At 47.0% G+C, this 22,629-nt stretch overlaps 1 protein-coding gene across 1 annotated transcript in view; it reads right to left on the reverse strand.

Moving 5' to 3' along the window:
• The window catches only part of CEP162 (centrosomal protein 162), a 635,242-nt gene extending 613,191 nt beyond the window's left edge, over nucleotides 1–22,051 (reverse strand). The window contains exon 1 of the mRNA XM_086926571.1: nucleotides 21,860–22,051. Within this exon, the coding sequence (XP_086782697.1) occupies nucleotides 21,860–21,992 (133 nt within the window). The 5' untranslated portion in view covers nucleotides 21,993–22,051. The remainder of the gene's footprint in view (nucleotides 1–21,859) is intronic.
• Nucleotides 22,052–22,629: the final 578 nt, after the last annotated feature.

Below are 22,629 nucleotides of genomic sequence, written 5' to 3' on the forward strand. Positions count from 1 at the left end.
TTCGGGTGATGGGTGGGTCCAACATTTAACAAGTGTCCAACGTAGTCTTAACAATCTGCCAAGAAATTCTCTAAAAGGTTTCAGCCCGTACGAACTATTGTTCGGAACTAGAATGTATATTCAGGATTTAGATAGTCAGACTTCAGAGGTAGAAGATAAGAAAAAATGCTTTGACATCAAAGATCGTTTGGCTGTTTTACTGGACTTAAATGAAACAAGAAAAGCCCTGAGCAACATAAAGTTAAAACAGCAGCCAACAGCCACTGAAGATAAACCACCTGTCCAGCAAGGCCTGTCCGGAGTCCAAAGATTGGGGATCTGGTCAGAGAGAAGATCGCGGTGAAGAAGGAATTTGGGCCTTCTTACAGAAAAGCAGTAACTGTCTTAGCTGTCAGCCGAACAAGATCAGTTGTACTACCGCCCCTGGCTGGTAAAAAGGAGAACCGAGTTGTATCCATCGACCTGGTAAAATCACAATCATGTGGCCAATAATAAGTAGTAGGCCCAGTGGACTCCCAAGAATTAGCAGAGTTCCAAAACTTGCTACAATCCAAGAGGTTCTAACTGAGAGACTAATCACATTTGATAAACCTGCAGTGAATAAAAAAGGACTATGCAACAATGCCATGGAACTTGTGCCTCTTGAAAACCAAATTGAAACAGTTCGTCAAGAAACACCAGTCGACAACGATGTAGTTATGCTAATGAAAGAAAAATTGAAAAAGCAATTCCAACAATTGACAGAACTGCATCTGGCTACTTCATCAATTTCGATAACTTTCTGAAGATCCAAGCGAACCTGAAGAAACGCCAGCAACAAAAACTTTTAAAGACAAAGCAACAGAACTCTGTCGTCAACTCAAAGAAACCTATCTGATTTCTCCATGGATTAAATTTTGGATTGTGTTAGGTGTACTTTCCCTCCTGCTTTGGCTCATCATGGTACTTTGTTTGGGAAAATTCATTGAGGGAAAATACAGTACAATGGACACAGCAAGTCAGAACATCAACTTGGCCCTAAAGCCACACAAGTCATCTCACATCGAGAAAAGAGAACTATTATCAGTGAATGTCACAGCCATTCCAATACCCGGTGGGGTAGTTTGGGACAAAACAGATTACAGAATCTATGGCCCGGTTGAACTCTTGAAATATCCACATCAATTCAAAGTTTCATTAAGTGACTTTGTAAAACCAAGTACATTCTCTGTGTACCTGAAGTTTCTGGCTCCGCTGGAGTATCAAACCGAAGGTGAAGCTAGCTCCCAATTCCCTTTCACCACTGTGCCGGATTTCTCTTGCGACAGTGATAACAGGGAAAGGGGAAGTGGATAAGACAAACAGAGAGACTGCTCACACAGATATCTTCTCCCGCTCTAGGAATTGTGAAGAGTCATTCTGCAAAACATAATGACAACATTACTAAGTTCTGACCTTCTAAATACGCTAGATTCCTCTACCTATCTCTCTGGAACCATTACCCCAATTACCTGTGTGTGTGTGAGCTTTAGCTGCTCTCTAGTAGGTCTCAATTTATTCAGCTGTGTAGATGGACTTAGAAGCTGAGCTGACAATAATGAGCAGGCGATATTGGTGGTACACAAGAATATATATATATATTTTTATCTACTTGAAGACTCAGTCTTGAGGTTCTAGTCATGTAGCTCCTGAACTCTACACCAAGAAGTTTCAACAGGTACAGTTCCAAAGAGGTTGAGATTCAAGTCTTTTGCTGACAAGCTTTAGTACTAAGAATTCCAATGAGGCTCAGTAACACTGTGGGTGAGCAACAGTACAAACAGTTCTGATAAGAAGATAATCGGTTCGAGCTCACCGACTAGAAGCTGCAATGCCGCTGAAGGATCAACTGTCTGTGAGGCAAGCCGCTGGTGCTTCTGCAGCGCACATGAGGAACCGCTGCCAGGATGACGAGAAAGCCGCTCAAGACGGCTAAGAACTGAGGAAATGGACTTCTCGAAATGGAGGTGAAGGGGGAAACTGGAAGCTTGACGAGGGGACAAAAGGAAGCCTCGCTGAAAGTCCGGGAGGCTAGCGAGTCACAAACGAGAAGACTGACGCGGCCGGAAATAGCCGCCGAGCCTCGGGAATATACTAAGGGCAGGTGACAGGGAATTGGAAACCCAAACCTGACTGACCAAAACTAAATTTGACTGAAAATAGCTAAACTGTGAGAGAGCGCGAATGACACATTCGCCTCTCGGGAAAAATCAGTTGAAGTGCGACGTTTGCCGAACGCTCGCGCTCCAAGTAACAGAGACCGCGTTCCAAGTAAACACTAGAACGCTAACTGGCTACACTACACTGGCAACAGGGAAATGTCTGCTCCAAAGCGAAACGATAATTCGCCACACGCTGAGTCCAGTTGAGGGAAGGGGGTGTGGACTTAGTAATGGAGGAAACCTGCAATGAGCTGCCTGCAATGCGTCCAAACCTGACACTCTGATGATTGGGGCTTTGAAAGCATAAATAATATGATGTCAGATTTAGTAATGTCAGCAAAATTTACAGAACATGATTATTTACAGGGTTCATCGAACTATGAACAAATGTACTGCTATAACCACTTTGCACATCACTATTTGCATAAATCTGCTCAACCTAGAAATGTTTTTAAGTATAATCAATGGGAACATTGTGCAACTCCACCTAAAAGCAGTTCGAAAACATTTTTTGAGAATTTCCCATACTTCTCAGGGTTTAACACAAGTGATGCAGAAACATTTTATTATAAACTGTTGATAAAACAGGGATAAAAACTATGTTGACAAATACTAAATTGATTTATTCGGAAACATTTTATGAAAAAATGATTACATTTGGTTTTGATTTCTGGAAAAACAACATTGAAACAAAAACCATCTGGGGTACAAAAGAATGGCAGGTCCAAGCCATGGAAGCATTATTTCGAGCCTTCATGATCCCAGAACAAATAATGTTCTTGAATGACACCATTCAACAGACTACTTGCCTTGGCCTAGCTAAGATTAAAGACCTAAACAAACCGTCTATTCCAAAGCCAATACCTGATAATACGACCACAGATATTGAGATAGACGTATCCCATATTTTACGCCAAAACAGAACGCATCCTGATTGGAAAAAGTGGTTAATCTGGCCAACAGACATAAATAACTGTCAATATAGATTCCTGAACAAAATACAGGGGTTCAAAATGACCAGACCAGACCCTAGATACTCCCAGAGACAACATCCAGGGATAGTAACAACATACAGTGTAGGGAAACTATGCCTTGAATGGCTACAGACATCCACACTCAGGCTACGTGTTATGGCGTCTGATAAACACAACGTCATTATTCTCTATCTTTAACCTTACTGATAAACAAATCAGTTTGGCACAAAAAGGAGCAGCCTATACGATTCTGAGCATTGAAAAACTTGAGAGATTACCATTGACAATGTCAGAAAGACCGGTCATTGAATGGATAATACACGGAACAATCACAATTCCGATAACAACTTTCCAATTTAAAAATTGCCAAGAGTATATACCAGCAGGCCAGTATGAAAGGTTGGGTAAAGGGTGCATTAAGTCATCATGGAAATTACCTTACACACAAACATGTTATAGTGACAAGAACCAGAATGTATTTCTTAGTGGTAACAATTGTAAACGATCACTAAGCGGTATACTTCTGTGCCAAGGTATTAATTTGCATGGGGCCTGTGAGTGGACTTCAAATAACCTTTAATGCCACCAGCACGGCACACCTGCAACACAGATAGAGCCATTCTTTAGACAACTTTCTAACCGGAGTTACGTTCTAATAACGTACCACAGCTGTTGTGGCATGGTGCCAGGGAAAGCATATCCCGTAAGCGTTAGTTCCATGGTCACTTGCTGTATGCAAGTATTGTATCGAAACGGCCCTCCTGATACAGAGGCGACGATTTGGCCTTCTTTGAATATCTCTTCTATACGAATTGATACTTAAAGCAGAATGAAGTATGTTCTTTTACAGACAACCATGCCTTTAACGTCATCAAAAGAAATGTATGATCTACAAGTTGCAAGGACAACAGCAGGGATACATACACTTTTATCAACTAATTGCCCGTGCATTTCGTAGAAATGCTAAGCCAAATTCTAAATATGTCAGATACCAGTGGCATCGCACATGTATTTAAGACAATTTTTTCGGGCCTGTTAACACCCTTCGAAGCAGTTCTGGGCATCTTTCCTAATTTTGTCCATTCTGTCTTTGTCGGCCTACCACTACTTTTGGGACTCGTAGCAGGAATTTTATTTTTGACTCTTCTGCTCTGATATGGTGAGCCAAATTGCAGACAAGACTCCAGCAACGATGGAAGAAACAATCTTAGCTATACGCTATCGGGACCGCATAACTAAAGCCCTTGGATTAGACCGGCTAAGAGACCTAAATATGACCTGGTTTCTTTCATTCAGACCTATATGGCAAAACTGCATCTTACCTGTGCTTCGATGTATGCTACGCGGAGAAGAATGCGTGTTGGACACCTGTCTTACACTACAATCAGCAGTACCAATGGATATCGATACTTTGCTAAGTCCTGTAACGGCTCATGCATCGTGTTGTTCCCAGCGGTTACCAATCCTGATGACGGCATTCGTTGAAACTTCACCACCACGATTATGTGGCAGTGAAGTACGAGATGAGAGCAACATCACCCAGGTACGACCCTCTGTGAGCATTGCTGATCCTGACATCGATGATAGCAATCATTCTCACGACTGCACCGTTGCAGCATTTTCAAACCTGATCGCACTTTCACCTGAAGCTGTAGACTGCTTTTTTGCACATCTGTCTGAAATGATGTTCTCCCCTGAACAGAAAGAATAACTTTTTAAGCAAACCGGCACACAGCGTTCACCTGAACTCTGAATTCGGCCTTCAGCTATGATAAACAAAAGCTACTGAAAACATTTGGAACTATTTTCTCCCCTGAAAACGAATTTTTTTTTCTTCAAAATTCCAAGATATTTAGCCTTTTTTCTGGCACATGTACTCTGCTTAAAGTAGAACTATTCTTAAAGAACAGAGCATCTATTTTTAGTAAATTCAATGGACAAAATATTACCAGAGCCTCTAGCACACTTACAAGCAATTGTATTTATATGTGATGAAATAGTCTCGATCTTCTTTTCTGTATTAAGACATTTCATGTGTAATTTTCGCAAATCGTTCAGCTAAATATATATGCATCCTTTTTTTACTGAATGATTAGACTGCTTGATAAACGTACAGTACCAATAATCTTTCGTGTATTTCGCATACACCATTTCAAATGCAGAAATGTATTTTGGGGCGGGTTGGAATACACATGCACCTTTAAATGTTTACTATTGCTTAGTTTTAGTAATGATGGACATTAGATCGTGGAGTGGGTATTGTGTTTTTATCTAGGAACCAGAATCAATATTGCTATTTAATGCCTTGTACGGCTATAATCAATAATATCCCTATAATGGCATAAGAATCAGATCCATATTTAAGTAAATCGCCCTTGCAGTCCAAGGCACGGCAAAAGCTACTTCCTTGGTTTCCTAGAAAGCACAACGAGTTCTTTCGACACACCAAACCTCCAGCAACCTGGGAAATCCCCATTTGCTTTGTTTTGATTTGTAATAGAACTCTTCGCGAACACTGTAAGAACGGCCAGTTCTTAGTGACATCTTTATTGACGTCTTATGTCCAAACCGTACGTCAAACTTGGCACCTTTCAGATATAAATATACCAATGTTGCCTTAAGCAAACACACGGTGGTGGTTTTGAAACAGAGCAGCTATCTATTTGCCCGAGAGCCCAGCTGATGCGAGAGCCCACGGACGCTGCCCCTCCTCTTTGACGCGCTGAGAAAGACAATGTCGTTTCTCCTGCTGAGAAAAATCCAGCTCCGGCGTTTCCAGCCTACCCTTGCGGGTTGCTGGGATATCAAGTCCTGAGGAAAGAGATACCAGACCTCCTACATTCTATTCCCAAGGTACAGAGCTGACTAAACCCTTAAAGAGAATTCTTTGATCAGATTCTTGGCAAAACCAACTTAACTTAAACTGCTACTTACTTACTCCTTCCCACGTATTAGGCTTAGGTCAGGTACACCGGGGTAGGCGTATTTTAGAAGCACCAATTGAGCACGTTAGTCAATGTATATATGTATGTATATAATTTATCCATTTTAAAGTATCTTATGGCTAAGAAACCATTCCAATGCTTTTACAGTATTATTTTATAATACTCCTTTTACTGTACGTACTTTACTTTACATTAAGTATTGCAATTGTGGCAATTGATTTCTCTTGCATGAGAAGGAAGACTGCTCAATAAATAATACCTTTTATTGAAAACACCAGTCTCTCTCTTCTCTGCACTCTGGTGAAACTTAGAACGCTCAATTGACTGAGTGAAATAGCTGTCTATTGTTTTCACACGACTCTAGAGATTTACTCTTATTCTGAGGGAGCAAAGTTGTCATGTTATATGGTTGTCGGAAGCTAATCCCTTCTTGTCTATCCAGGGAGGTTAAACTCCTCCTCGTTTATTCGAGAAAGTTTCTAGTGGCCTCTGAGCTAGCTGGCAAACCTTAAGTCTAATATAGTCAGTAGAGACCTAGTCGACCTCAGTCCTACGTCTACACTTATGAATATATTATTCCAATGCGCAGAGCCTAATGGGAATATAGGAACTACATTACATCACCTCAGGGTGGGGATACCACTCGTTCGCCAGCTAAGGTCAACTCGGCTTGATCTGCTCTGCAGTTCAGGGACACCACTAGGTGGCAGCCTGTCAAACTAATCTTCTGCTTGTACAGCCATCTCCAGAGTTGTACAGGCTACTAGCAGAAGATCCAGGACTCCACCCTAGCCTCCTAGCACATGATCTAGGACTCCATCCTGAATATAGTTTTGTGAAGGCCTCTGTCAACATGACAGATGTCAGTTTCTTTTCGTGACTTTCCCCGTCTGGAGGACGGAGTCACGAAGAACACTGAGCTTTTGTGTGGAAAAATAGGGCCATGAAAGGGGAAAAACCCTGTCCCTAGAGATCCGTTCACAGATCGAGGAGGATGGGTGAGTCGGTAAGGAATCTGCAGCAAGAGTCTCTAGCAGCTAAGGCAGAGCTTTCCAAACTGTGTGTCCCGGCACAGTACTGTGTCGCCTTCAAATTGTGGGTGTTTCCCGGGATGTCACCGGTATTAACGGGCACTTAGCATATAACTGCTGCTAATTAAGAGGCACTCCTTTTAAAGCTTTGTTCTCACTACGCCTCATCTATTGCATAACATCTCCCAGTAAATGGTCTTTTAAAGACCTGCGAAGTACTCGGGTGCAGCTGTGTGTGTGCCCGGAAAGCTGTAGTGAGGTGACAGAGGGTGACAGACAGAGGAAGACAGAGGGAGGAAGACAGACAGAGGGAGGGAGACAGATAGTGGGAGGAAGACAGACAGAGGGAGGAAGACAGACAGAGGGAGGGAGACAGACAGAGGGAGGGAGACAGACAGAGGGAGGGAGACAGACAGAGGGAGGGAGACGGACAGAGGGAGGGAGACAGACAGAGGGAGGGAGACAGACAGAGGGAGGGAGACAGACAGAGGGAGGGAGACAGAGGGAGGGAGACAGAGGGAGGGAGACAGAGGGAGGGAGACAGAGGGAGGGAGACAGAGGGACGGAGACAGAGGGACGGAGACAGAGGGACGGAGACAGAGGGACGGAGACAGAGGGAGGGAGACAGAGGGAGGGAGACAGAGGGAAGGAGACAGAGGGAAGAAGACAGAGGGAAGAAGACAGAGGGAAGGAGACAGAGGGAGACAGAGAGGGAGACAGAGGGTGACAGACAGAGGAAGACAGAGGGAGGAAGACAGAGGGAGGAGGGCGACCGAGGAAGGAAGACAGACAGAGGGAGGGAGGGAGACAGAGACAGACAGAGGGAGGGAGACCAAGAGAGAGAGAGAGTGAGGGAGGCAGAGGGAAGGAGAGGGAGGGAGACAGAGGGGGTGAGACAGAGGGAGTGAGACAGAAGGAGTGAGACAGAAGGAGTGAGACAGGAGTGAGACAGAAGGAGTGAGACAGAAAGAGTGAGACAGAAGGAGTGAGACAGAAGGAGTGAGACAGAAGGAGTGAGACAGAGAGAGAGAGAGTGAGACAGAGAGAGAGAGAGTGAGACAGAGACAGAGAGAGAGAGAGTGAGACAGAGCCAGGGAGAGAGAGAGTGAGACAGAGCCAGGGAGAGAGAGAGTGAGACAGAGCCAGGGAGAGAGAGAGTGAGACAGAGAGAGAGAGTGAGACAGAGAGAGAGAGAGTGAGACAGAGACAGAGAGAGAGAGAGTGAGACAGAGCCAGGGAGAGAGAGAGAGTGAGACAGAGAGAGAGAGAGAGAGAGAGAGAGAGAGAGAGAGAGAGAGAGAGAGAGAGAGAGAGAGAGAGAGAGAGAGAGAGAGAGAGAGTGAGACAGAGAGAGAGAGAGAGTGAGACAGTGAGACAGAGAGAGAGAGAGAGTGAGACAGAGAGAGAGAGACAGAGAGAGACAGAGACAGAGAGAGAGTGAGACAGAGAGAGAGAGAGAGTGAGACAGAGAGAGAGAGAGAGAGAGAGTGAGACAGAGACAGAGACAGAGAGAGAGAGTGAGACAGAGAGAGAGAGAGAGAGAGAGAGAGAGAGAGAGAGAGAGTGAGACAGAGAGAGCGGGAGACAGAGAGAGCGGGAGACAGAGAGAGCGGGAGACAGAGAGAGCGGGAGACAGAGAGAGCGGGAGACAGAGAGAGCGGGAGACAGAGAGAGCGGGAGACAGAGAGAGCGGGAGACAGAGAGAGCGGGAGACAGAGAGAGCGGGAGACAGAGAGAGCGGGAGACAGAGAGGGCGGGAGACAGAGAGGGCGGGAGACAGAGAGGGCGGGAGACAGAGAGGGCGGGAGACAGAGAGGGCGGGAGACAGAGAGGGCGGGAGACAGAGAGGGCGGGAGACAGAGAGGGCGGGAGACAGAGAGGGCGGGAGACAGAGGGCGGGAGACAGAGGGCGGGAGACAGAGGGCGGGAGACAGAGGGCGGGAGACAGAGGGCGGGAGACAGAGGGCGATGCACAGAGGGAGGGTGACAGAGGGCGACAGACAGAGGGAGCGAGACAGATAGAGGGAGAGAGAGGGAGAGAGGGAGAGATGGAGGGAGAGAGGGAGGGAGAGAGAGAGAGAGAGAGAGAGAGAGAGAGAGGGAGGGAGGGAGAGAAAGAGAGAGAGAGAGGGGGGAGGGAGGGAGAGAGAGAGAGGGAGAGGGAGAGGGAGAGAGGGAGAGAGGGAGATGTGTGTGTATGCCGGTTCTGGTGGCTCAGTAGATGAAGGCATCCGCTGCAGGGGCCTGTGTTCAACCTTATGGTCTCAAATTTGCTTGAAAATGCACAATTTGCCCACTTTTATTTCCAAGTTTACTTCCGCGAGGAGAACCCCCCAAACCACCCTTAAGTAGTTCGGGCTTGCTCGCTACGCTCGCAAGCTGCACTGCCTTACTGTGTCCCAAAATTATGCATCTCCAAAAAGTGTGTCACCAACATGAAAAGTTTGGAAAGCTGTGAGCTAAGGAGTTACCGAAAGTGAGTTCTAGGTGCAGATTCCTTATCTAAGAACGGATACCCAAGCAATACCTCCCCGGCGGTGGGTCTGCAGAACAAATTCACACTAAACCGTCCTGCAGGACCAAAAGGGCAAAAAGCCCATCCCGACAGACCAGATTGTCCAGGCAGTAGTGCTTGGTGACCATATGCAGAGAAGCCCAAGTCGTTGCCTGGCAGATGTCCAGGACTGGATCTCCGAGTGCTAACGCACTTGTCGCAGCCTTAGTTCCGGTGAAATGAGGACACAAACCCTCAGGGGGTTTCTTCTTGGCCAGTGCATAGCAAATTTTAATGCAGAGCACGATTTATCTGGAGATGGTCCACTTCAGCACAGCCTTCCCATTATTGTCTCCGACATACCCCACGAAGAGTTTGTCATCTCCCCAGAAATATTTAGTGTGGTCAAAGTAGAAAGACAATGCTCTTTTTTTGTATCCAGTCCATGGAACCGCTCCTCTTTCCTCAAGGGGTGCGGAGGAGCATAAAAGGTAGGCAAGGTGATGGACTGGCCTACGTGAAAAAGAGTGACTACTTTGGCCAACAAGGAAGCTCTAGTGTGAAGAACCAGCTTATCTGGAAAGATGGTTATGTACAAAGGCTTAGATGGCAAGGCCTGGAGCTCACTGACCCTTCAGGCAGATGTTATCACAACTAAGAGGGCCATCTTGATGGTAAGGAGTCTGAGAGGACAGTTATATAGCGGCTCAAAAGAAGAACACAACAGAAATGTAAGTACAATATTGAGATCCTACTGGGGCATGATAAAGGGTGAAGGTGGAAACATATGTTGGAGAGATTTCAAAAAACTATTTGTAACAGGGGACTTGAAGAGGGATGGCAACTGCAGGAAGACTCAGATGAAAGAAAGTCAGCCCTTTAAGATGCCCAAAGCAGAGCCCTGCTGAGTAAGTGAAAGAATAAACAGAAGGATATGAGAAAGGGAAGCAGAAAGAGGGTCAACTTGCTTCTCTGCACACCATGCCACAAACTTGCCCCAGTGATAGGTGTATACCGTCTTGGTGGAGGTATGCCTCGCTGCCAGATAGCATTGCAGACTTTGGACAGAAAATCGAAAGCTCGCAACGGTTGCTACTCAATTTTCATGCATGAAGGTGGAGCATTTACAGTTTAGGGTGGAGAACCCTTCCTTGCTACTGGAAAGTTCCTTCCAAAGGGGCAGCCTGATGGGAGAACAGATGTTCATGCTCAACAGGGCGAGATACCAAACTCTCCAATCCCAGTCCAGAGGCACAAGGATGACTTAGACACAGTCATGTCTGATCTTCTTGAGGATGCCCGGATGAGTGGTATTGGCAGAAAGGGGTACAGGAGGTCTGAGCTCCACACGGGATGAAAAGTATCTCAGAGCGAGAGCTGCATTGAAAACTCCATATTTCGGAACTGCTTACATAGCGCATTCTTGACGATGCTGAACAGATCTAACTAAGGCTCTACCCACTGCTGAACGAGACCTTGCACCACCTCCAGATGGAGACACTATTCCTGATCCACTAGGCAACTTTAGTTTATCCACCCTGGAGTTGAGAGAGCCCACCAGGTGTTGAACCACCAGATGTGTGCCCTGGAGTTCCAGCCATGTCCAGTCACAGGGCCTCTTGACAAAGGGTGCATGACCCCACCCTGCTTGCTGTAGTGCTACATGGTAGTGGTGTTGTCCATGAACACCTGCACTAGCCTTCCCTTGATGGAAGGTAGAAAGGCTGTCTATGCCAGCTGGATTGTTCAGAGCTCCAGTAGATTGATGTTAGGTCTGGGTTTCGCCAGACGCTTCTGATCTCCACATTTCCCAGAGTGCCGCAACATCCCAGGAGTGACACATCTGTCATCACTGTCAGAATTGGTTGGGGAAGGGGAGGGATGCCGCTGACCCAATCGAACTTTGTTAACCACCACTGTAGATCTTGTGCAGTTTGCTCCGAGGTTAGAACCATGTGGGAGAGAGTCACCTGATGCTACGCTAACTGGAACTGGAACTTTAGGTCCCACTGTAGAGCCTGCATGTGCCAGTGGGCATGTGTTATAAGCAAAATGCAGGATGCCATGAGGCCCAGCAGCCTCAGAGTCAGTTTTACTAAAACCTAGGATAGAGACTGAAACACAGTCTGAATTTCATAGATTCGCTGTACGGATGGATAAGCTAAACTGCATCATGTCCAAAACAGCTTTAATGAAAGTGAGCATCTGGGAGGGAGACCGGTGTGATTTTTGGAACGTTGATAGTGTACCCCAGCAAGGGCAGGAGGTCTGCCCTAGTCTGGAGGTGGGAGGCAACTGCCTGGGGACCGCCTTCAACAACTAATCTTCGAGATGGGGAAAGACTTGTACCCCTGATCTCCGCATATGAGCTGCAACCATCAACTTCACCTTGGTGAACACCGGGAGGGTGCTGGTAGGGCCAAAAGGGGGCACTGCGAACTGAAAGTGCTTGTGGCCCAATGTGATCCGCAGGTAACATCTGGGGGCAGACAGGACGGGAATGTGGAAATAAGAATCCTGCAATTCCTATATGACCATCTAGTCTCCCAGGACCAAGGCAGATAGGTCTTGAGCGACTGTGAGCATTTAGGATTTCTCCTCTTTGAGGAGGAATTTGGGATGGTGCAATTCTAGGATACGACGAAGGCCTCCATCCTTTTTGGGCACCAGACAATAGCAGGAATAACAACCACAACCTACTTCTGGCGTCGGCACCCTCTCTGTGACTCCCATGGCCAAGAGAGCTGCCACTTCATGGCAGAGAAAGGAGATATGTCCTCTGCCAGCCACTTGCAAGTGGGTGGCATGGGGGGAGGGCTAGTTACAAAGGGGAGGGAGAAGCCCCTTCAAAAAATTGTTATCGACCTCCAGTGGTGCAGTTGATGGTGTATCCTGCCTCCTACTGGTTGCCCATGACGGTTGGCGGGTGAACTAAAGCAGTGTGGAGGCAGAGGTTCCCTTGGGGGGGGCTAGGTATGGTGTGGGCTTGACAGAACTCTGGACGCCCGACCAACAGGGTCTGCAGGCACCTCATCCTCTGCTATGTACAGTCAGGGGAGCGTGCGTGCCGTGGTGGCAGGACGGCTAAGGACGTGGTGGGAAGCCCTTTCTGTGGCCACAAAAGGTGCAAAAGATGGACTTGGTTTGGCTGGGCCCATGCAAAGGCACAAGAACCATGGGCAGCACCCGCACAACAAACACCCACAGTGCATAAGAGTAACGGCCTAAAAGGCATGAAGTGTTCACGTACCACAGTGTCAGGCTGATGGAAGAAAACATTTTCTTGCCTAAAGTGTCCAGCCTCAACCGTCAGGATCGTCCTAGCGGACCCATCAAAGGACTGAGCTCCACAGCCCTTTGATGGGTACGCTAGGACGATCCTGGCGGTTCAGCCAGGTTAGGAAGGAGCCCACTCTGTCCACTACTCAATGTGCTGCATAATTATGACAAGGCAATCTCTCGAAGTGTTGCATGCTCTGCATGTGCTACTGCCAGGCACGACCTCTCAGTAGGACTATTTGCTGCTGCAGTTTCCAGTGCAGCAATTTCCACTCAACATGCACCAGGTCAGTATCTAGAACCTTGCAGATATTCCAATGGAGGCCCAGGCATACACCGCTCAGTGTCATTTTAGTTGCGTACCACTCCAGTGAGCATGTGCCCGCGGTGGCATCATTAGCATCAGAATATTCCATAATAGCTGTGCTAAACCATGAACAGAAAGGAGTGTCCTCCAAGGCCGCTGTCTGCAGCTTCCAAGAGGGACTCGGTGGTCCACGGGAATTGTAAATATCGCCAGTTACAGTCCGAGTGAGTGCGTGTAACGTATTGCGCAAACTCGGGTGTACCTACCAGCCTTTCTACTCTGACATTACGAGAATGGGGTACAGAGTAGAAAGAATATACCTTAGTTGTAGCATTGCGCATTCACCAAATATCCATGAGACCCCAATTGCTTATCCAGGTTGTAGGTGTTTTAGCATTTGATGAAGCAGTGGTTCGAGGCAACGGGGGAACCAATTGGTCTAAATTTAAATCAAGTATGCTGTTAAAAACACCACCCAACAACCACGGTATTCCATTCCATTCCATTTTGAGAGAACTGCAGAGAGTGCTGAGGCATGTTTGATCTGTGTTAGGGGCATAGAGGCTACCTATTAATATTCACCCACCATCCAGTCTATCCAAGACAAGGGCATATCTTCCCTCAGGATCTATTTGCACCTTCTCTGTAGCAAACGGACCCCCAACCTGATCCACACCATACCCATGGGCATGGAAGTCAAAATCAGTGGTGAAAATCTGCCCATGCCACCGACGTTGGAGTTTAGTCGCCTCTGAGGGCATCAAATGGGACTCTTGCGATAGCGCAATGTGTACATGGTAGCGCTTCAGATAAGAGTAGATCGCATAGAGGCGTGCAGGAGTGTGGCATTCCATGTCAGTACTTTAAAGTTTGCCATTTAGTTGTTTATAAAGGAAAGAACTGTTGAGGCACCACCAGGAAACTACATTTGTGTGTTCATGAGAGAATCTGACAGTGACTGCAGCTATGTGAGATCGAGCTAGAGCCATATTTGGTGTGGAGCCTTAAACTACAGAACAGGTCAATAGAATGCAAACCCCTGACTACAAGAAGAGCAGAACTTCAACCGAGTGTCTGCCTAAACCATGACGTAAAAGACATGTGTCCACTAACTAGTGTAATTATACAAGGGGGGAGAGCAGAGATGAGCATCATGTGTATAACCCCTCAGATATACAATCAGCATCTGTTGCCAGCATATCAGTTTAAACTCAGGTTAACATGGTGTGCCAGGGGCAGGTGCAGGCCAACATGCCTGGTATTGAAAAAACATATCAATCATGAATATAACAAGCTTTCCAGCATCTACAGGGTTTGGATTACATCATTCACTGCAAGTGTATCAGTATACAGCAAGGGTGAGTAGAGACTAAGTATGCTGGTGGTAGCTTCAAATGATGTTGTTGGATGTTTGTGGAGTCACATCTGGGACCAGTTTGGAAGGCCAGGTGGTGGTAGTTATTGTCACTGAATGAGTGGAGCGATTCCTTGCTGGGGCTTGAGTGCAGCCAAGTGTTCTAATGCTTGGTGGAGTTCTATGATTATCTGTTCGAGTCTGGCACAGTCTTAGGGGCCGAGGCCTGTCTTGCTTTCGGGCCCTGTCTACAGCAGCGGATCTGCTAAGCTGCCTTGCTTGCGTTAGTGCTGGGCTGTGATGGGCGGGCAGCATGGGGGGTCATAGGACTCTAACCAGCGCCATGCCTCCCCTGAAGAGTCAAAGAAGTGAGTGCACCCATCAGCGACCATGCAAAATCTTGCCTGGTAGAGAAGCGTATATTTCAGGGTTAATTCCCATGGTCTGCATTTTACATTGATGAATGTGTTGAGCTGATGCTGGACGGCAACTGTATAATCTGGATAAAACATAACATTCACTTCAGAGAGCTTCCTGGTCTCAATTGTGCAAATGCAGCACCCTTTATACCAGGTGGAGGTTTGCGTGTTGGAACCCGGTGTGTGCTTTCAAGGGTGAAATATTGATATAGAGCATGGGGAAGCAATAGGTCTTGCAACCAGCCCTCTATATATGCAGTAGCATCTCGGCCCTCGGTTTCCTCCGGCAAATCTACTATGCAGATATTGTCCTCCTGGATCTTCCCTCAGCTCTCTGCTCCAATGTGCGCGCATAGTATGTCAGCAACTTCAAGGAAGATTCCATGCTGCAGGTTGTGGGTTGTAGACCCTCTACGATGCAATATGTTGCGTCGACCTCGTCCGCAAGCTTGCGGTGACCTGCACGTAGAAGTGCCAGGTCTGTGACAACACTATCAATCCTGGATTCTAGAGAGGTCCTGGAATGTTCTATGGCAGCCATAAGAGTGTCAACCTTGCTTTCCATTGCAGCAAAAAGGCCCGGGTCCCAGGTATCGAGGCATCTCCATCCAATGCCCTAGAAGCCATAGTGTAGCGCACAGGTGTGTTCTGATTTGCCGAGTGTAGTCATCCGATGTCGTGTCGATGTGTGTCCTTGTGGCTCAGCCGCTCTATGTAGTGTAGCTCCAGTGCGGTATTGCGGGACGCAGCACCCCATCCCCTTGCCTGCTCCGTATCAGTAGCATGTTTCCACTTCCCCCCCTTCCCTCCAGATGCAATGTACAGAGCGCAACACTTTAAGGAGACTTCCACCAGGAAGGGGTCACGTGTAATATGATCCAGCTATGTAGGTCACCGCTGCTGTCACACGTCTATTCTGGAGTGGTTTCCGACCAAGACAGCACCGCCTGTGCAAGACAGCTCAACAGCAGCGACGGGAGTCTAAAGACTAAAGTCACACATTTTCCTAGCATTACTGTGCCATATTCATCCAGAATCAAAAAGGAACCACAAATATTCTACCACTCAGTGTTCTCCCAGGTATCCCGATAAAAATACTACCTCACTTGTGTGAGTGGGCCAAGAGCCCGCAACAGGAAAGGTCCCAAAACATATTGTGGAGACATCAAAATGATCTACCATAAAACAACCTGGTTTTGAAGGAGGTCAGCACACACTTTTTCTTGTAAATGTTGACTTCATGAAAACAGTGATTTTAGTAAACTGATCTATGTTTGAGAACAGGTGTGTGCTGATCATCTTTTTGGTAATTGTTTATGTGAATTTTATTCACTATTGAGAATATGAGGTCTTCTTTCTCACGATCCTTGCACCACGCAAAATAGACTCCCACTGATATAACAGGTGCGGTACTGTGTCCAAGGCCTCTTTGTAAATTGTTTTTTGCAAGGGGGTCACCTGCATTTTTACCGGATTCCGTGGCCAGCTAGGGAAACCTATCAGACCCCGACAGCACTGAACACTAGACACCAGGTGGAGTCCAGGAGGCGTGGCTCGAGTGGTTCCCCCAAAGTTTTCTTACCCCGAACCCCCTTGTAATTTCAAATTTAGCGAACAAAAATCACATTTTCCTCACATTTCTGTCTGGGATCACTGCGCAGGCACAATTTCCTACCACATTCGTGTATCCATATGAAATACCTGATTTTCAACAAATGAGAAGTTAGCTCTGGTCACACATGGTAAATAAACAACATCAGTTTTCAGTGGAAAAATGGTTTTGTGTCCACATTGTGTTTTGTGCCTTTTCCTGTCGCGGGCACTAGGCCTACCCACACAAGTGAGCAACCACTTTTATCAGTAGACTTGGGGGAACACAGAATATTAGAAAAAGTGTTATTAACGATTGTTTTTCTCTGAATTTGTGCCTTCCAAATGTAAGACAGTGCGAAGAAAAGAAGTGATTTCGAAAAATGCCATCTAATTCACATACTAGTATGGGTACCCACAAATACAAAGATATGGAAATAGTCACTGCTTCTAAAGTCCATATCTTGTTCCCATTTCGGAAAAACCAATGGTTTCCTCTATACCTTTTTTCACTCTTTATATCTAATCATATGAATTGCTGTATACCTGGAACACAATGAAAAACCTTGGTACGTCCACCTCAGTTATTGGCTCTATGTACCTCGAATTTCCTGGTAAACCTACAAGCCATATATATGCCCGCAATCAGAAGGGTCCAGCAAACTTAATAGTGTATTGCTTTTGAAAATCTGCATAGTTAGAAGAAGTTGCAGATAAAAATTTAGGCACAAATGGCTGTTTTTTTCCAACTTAATTTCAATATTATTTTATTTCAACTCTTACTTTCTGCAAGAAAACCTTGAAGGATCTACACAAATAACCCAATGCTGAATTCAGAATGTTGTCTACTTTTCAGAAATGTATAGCTGTCCGGGATCCACCATTGGTTTCATACCCATTGTTATCACGAACTGGAAGGAGGTTGAATGCACACAAAAAGTAGGAAAAATGGTTTATATCCAAGTAAAATGCCAAAACTGTGTTGAAAAATTAGGTTTTCTGACAAAAGTCTGCTTGTTCCTGAAAGCTGGTGATTTTAGCACCGCAAACCGACCTCGCAGGCAGGTCGCTCCCCACGCTGCTACACAGCTCTGCCTGCATTGTTTTTGGCTAATCTTGTATTTTTCCCCTGTGCCTAACTTGCTTTCTTGCCCAGACTTGTTTTTTTCCCTGTGCCTAACTTGCTTTCTTGCCCAGACTTGTTTTTATTCCCCTGTGCCTGTACTTGCTTTCTTGCCCAGACTTGTTTTTATTCCCCTGTGCCTGTACTTGCTTTCTTGCCCAGAGTTGTTTTTATTCCTCTGTGCCTGTACTTGTTTTCATGCCTAAACTTGTTTTTCCTTCCTGTGCCCAGTTCTCCCGCGGCCCGCCCGTTTTTCCAGCGGCTACGTCGCTGCGGCCCGCCCCCCTGCAATCCCATCACCGCCCGCTCCCGCCTCCCAGCTGCTCCTCCCTCCCACATCCCCTCATATAGAGGCTGCGCAGCAGGCGCGCTCCTGGAGCGCCTAAGGCAGGGGTCTCCAAACCGGTCCTGGAGGGCCGGATCCATGCCAGATTTTTAAAATTACTACATGTATCTCAATGGGGATATCCAAAAAATCTGAAATGGATCCGGCCCTCCAGGACCGGTTTGGAGACCCCTGGCCTAAGGCAAGCCCGTCTGCGCCTGGACCATGCCAAGCACCAGGACCCCTGGACCCCACGAACGCCACGACGCCCAGCACCACTATGATGCCAGAACCCTCCTCGCACTCAACACCGGACGTTCACACACCTGCTTCCTGGCCGCCCCGATGTGCACCCACAGAACTTTCACCTGCCGGAACTGCAGCTTCACAAGCATCCGCCCCACCATGCTGCCAGGAAAGAATCCAACCACCTTAGATGCATCCTTCTCCACACCTGCTCCGCCCGCAAACACGCAGTTGAACTCTGGGACCTACTCGACTCAACCTCCCCAGACGTCGCCTTCCTGACGGAGACCTGGCTGAACCCCGCCTCAGCACCCGACATAGCCATAGCCCGGAAGGCTACAAGATCACCCCAGGGACCGCACCAACGGGGCAGCAGGAGGAATCGCTATAGTCCACAGGAACACTCTCAGAGTCTCGACAAACAGCGACAACACAGTCAGCACCGCCGAACACCTGCACTTCCAGATCCACACCGACCCCAACACCACCCTCAGAGGAACCCTCATCTACAGACCCCCCCGGACCCCAACTACAGTTCAGCGACTCCATCGCCGACTTCGTCAGCACACACGCCCTCACGTCCACTGACTACATTCTCCTTCGGGGACCTGAACTTCCACCTCGAGAACAACAACGACATCAACTCCACCACCCTGATCGACAACATAACAAACCTCGGACTCAGACAACTCGTCACAACACCCACCCACTCCGCCGGTCACACGATTGACCCCCATCTTCTCCGCAAGCCCCCACGTCTCCTTCAAACACACCACCAAACTCCACTGGACCGACCATCGCTGCATCCACTTCACCTTCAAGAAACCCACCACGCACCACCACACCCAACAGATGCCTCGCCGCTGCTTGAGCAAAGTCACCGAAGACCAGATAACCACCACCCTCGCCCAGAGCCCACCCGCCGACCCCGACACCGCCGCCCGCAACCTCAGACAGTGGAAGAAACCCTCCAACAGTCACACCAACAAGAAAGCCAGCTGGTTCACTGAAGACCTCCGAGCCCCCAGGCAAACTTGCCGTAAGCTGGAGAAGATCTGGCTCTATGAACAAACACCGGACAGCTACGCAGCCCACAAGAACACCACCTGCAGACACCATCACCTCATCAGATCCGCTAAAAGGGCGTCCTTCAAAAACCGCCTAGACAACAACGCGCACAACAGCAAAAAGCTCTTCAACATCATGAACTCTCCAACCCCAGCTCCAACACCAACGACATCTCACCCTCGCAAGACCTGTGCAACTCACTTGCCACCTTCTTCCACCGCAAGATCGCAGACATCCACGACAGCTTCAACGCCACGACCGCCCCGACAAGCACTGAGACCTCCGCCCCCACGACCACCATCCGCACCAACCGCCTGCTCTCCTGGACCAACATCAACGACAACTACACCATCAAGATAATGAACATCATCCACTCCGGATCTCCATCAGACCCATGCCCCCACCACATCTTCAACAAAGCCAGCACATCTATCGCACCCCATCTCCGGAAAGTCATCAACACCTCCTTCGAGACAGCAACCTTCCCAGAGAGCTGGAAGCACGCCGAGATCAACGCCTTACTCAAGAAACCCAAGGCAGACACCAAGGACCTCAAAAACTTCCGGCCCATCTCCCTGCTCCCGTTCCCGGCAAAGGTCATTGGGAAGACAGTCAACGAACAACTGACCCGCTACCTCGAGGAGAACATCATCCTGGACCCTTTCGTCCTGGTTCTGCAGCAACCACAGCACCGAGACTGCCCACATACCGCCACCGATGACATCAAGTCAACCACCCTCCGCATGCTCCGCAGGATCTACAAGTGGATCCCCACTGAAACGAGAAGAACGGTCACCCAGGCCCTCGTCAGCAGCAGGTTGGACTACGGAAACGCCCTCTACGCAGGAGCCTCGGCCAAACTCCTGAAACAGCTCGAACGCATCCAGAACGCCTCTGCATGCCTGATCCTCGACATCCCTCGCCACAACACACCCCACCTGAGAGACCTGAACTGGCTCCTGGTCAACAAGAGGATAACCTTCAAGCTCCACACCCATGCACATAAGGCACTCCACAACACCGGGCCAACGTACTTCAACAGACGACTCAGCTTCTACACCCCCACCCGCCAGCTCCGCTCTGCCGACCTCGCCCTTGCCACAGTCCCACGCTTCCCAAGAGAGACTTCCGGTGGCAGATCGTTCTCCCACCTCGCTGCCAAGACCTGGAGCACCCTCCCCATCCACCTACGGCAGACCAAAGACCTGCTGACCTTCAGTAAACTCCTCAAGACCTGGCTTTTCGAGCAGTTGCAGCATTCCCACCAAAGGCGCCTTAAGACCCTCACGGGCGAGTAGTGCGCTTTACAAATGATATGATTGATTGATTAATACCATTTGCAGGAGCGAAAAAAACAGATGCTTTCTTCTGCAGCCTTTTTTCACCATTATTTCCACCAAAAAAACGAATTTAGCTGTATTTTAGATGATTTCTCGGTCTCCTCCAGAGGAATCCACAAACCCAGGGTACCTTTAGAATCCCCAGGATGCTGGAAAAAAGGACGTAAATTTGGTGTGAATATTTTTTGTGGACAGAAAGTTGAGAGTGAACTATCCCAAATAGCTAAAAAAAAAAAAGGATTGGCATGGTAGGGAGAAGGAGAGGAGGCATGGCAGCGAAGGGGTTAAAGTACTGAAGAAGATCCTGTCCATGTTCTTTAACTCTGAGTCAACATCACATCGTCCACAATCTCTTCAGATTTGGAATATTTTAACAAGCTCCATCTATGTGCCTTCAGCGGATCCAATAGACAGATTTTCAGCCAGAACGTTATGTGTCAAGAAGGCATTAAAAATAATTGCTTCTCCCTAGCTAGACTGGTTGCCCAAAGTTTTTAGGTCAGACCATTATGCACTGATAATACTAATCACCACTCTCCTCAACTTTTCAGAATAATTATATGAAAAGGATATGTCCTAAATTCTGTTTGAAACATTTCTTAAAAGTTACCAAGTTCTTGAATGATGTCATCCTCTAAGACTTCAAGAAAACATCACCAAATATTCACAAAGGCACTCAGTATGTGGCTTTCCTACATAATACGCCTTTCATTCTTCAAACAACAGGTTAGCCCTGTCATGACACACAATCTGAGCCAGAGAACCGGGAGCAAAGTATTTATAATCTCTTAACTGAGAAAACATAACAAAAGATAGTGGTTTGTCAGTTTTAATCGCACTGGAGTACATTGATCATTCAAAAAGATGAAGGTTACTACAGCACTTTAACAAAAGTAAAGCTACAAACAAAGATAGTCAAAGATGGATGTCAAGGACAGAGATTCAAGTGATACAAAAAAAGTACAACTTCTACTGGCTTCATACAGAACAAAAGTTAAATTTAAACACACCAAGCATTAATTGGAAGCAAAATCTAACTTTAAATCATAACTTCTCCAGAGCAGAAAGTATGCCTGAAAAGTGTTCACCTTTTTCACAACAAACGGACAGCTCCAGCTAGTTTTAGTCAAGGAAGGCTAATGAAATATAATAACCATCAGTTATCATCTCATAAAGGAAATTACCTGATTCAGTATTGGAGGTAATTCTCGCAACCTTTTCTTCAGTATTCAAGGCATCTGGGAAAGTACTGATTGTATTTTCTGCCACATTAAGGAGCGTTTTGGGCTCATTTGTGTCTCCCATTGATTGATCCATGTGATGGTATGCCCGTCTTAGTGCCTCAATATCACTGTTCGTGTGTCCATATGAAATACCTGATTTTTAACAAATGAGAAGTCAGCTCTGGTCACACATGGTAGACAAACAACATCATGCAGGAAATACATCAACACTAAACATACCACAAGGAAATACGTAACAAGTGCAACTAAAAATATCAAACCTAATGCATGGAGGAGAAGAAGAAGAATAAAGGGGTGCAGGACTGTATGCGAGGCAAGACGGTGGTATCATGTATTGACTTGGCCACAGGGCTTCCGCTGATCTAACCTATATAGTGTTCAGAACCATTAAACCAAGATCACATTCAGATTTAGGCGACACGACTATATCATACCAGACGTTAAGCTATCCAATTGCTCCTGATCAACAAAAGAAGAAAAAAACAAAAGACTATATGCATACTTTAAAGGGCAGTGCATGACCCCACTCCTGAACACTCACCTCAAACTATAACACTGAAGTAGAACGGTAATATTACATTCTAGGTCTGCGATTGCCTGTCATAAGCAATCTCCACAGAACTTTCTGTCATAGCTGTTCAATAAGGAAAATGTCTCTTAAAGACTTCAGGTGTCAGAAAGAATGCTACAAGTAACATGTCTGCCCTTTA

The sequence above is a fragment of the Lissotriton vulgaris genome, chromosome 6 (genome assembly GCF_964263255.1).
Source record: "Lissotriton vulgaris chromosome 6, aLisVul1.2, whole genome shotgun sequence".
In the NCBI taxonomy this organism is placed as follows: domain Eukaryota; kingdom Metazoa; phylum Chordata; class Amphibia; order Caudata; family Salamandridae; genus Lissotriton; species Lissotriton vulgaris.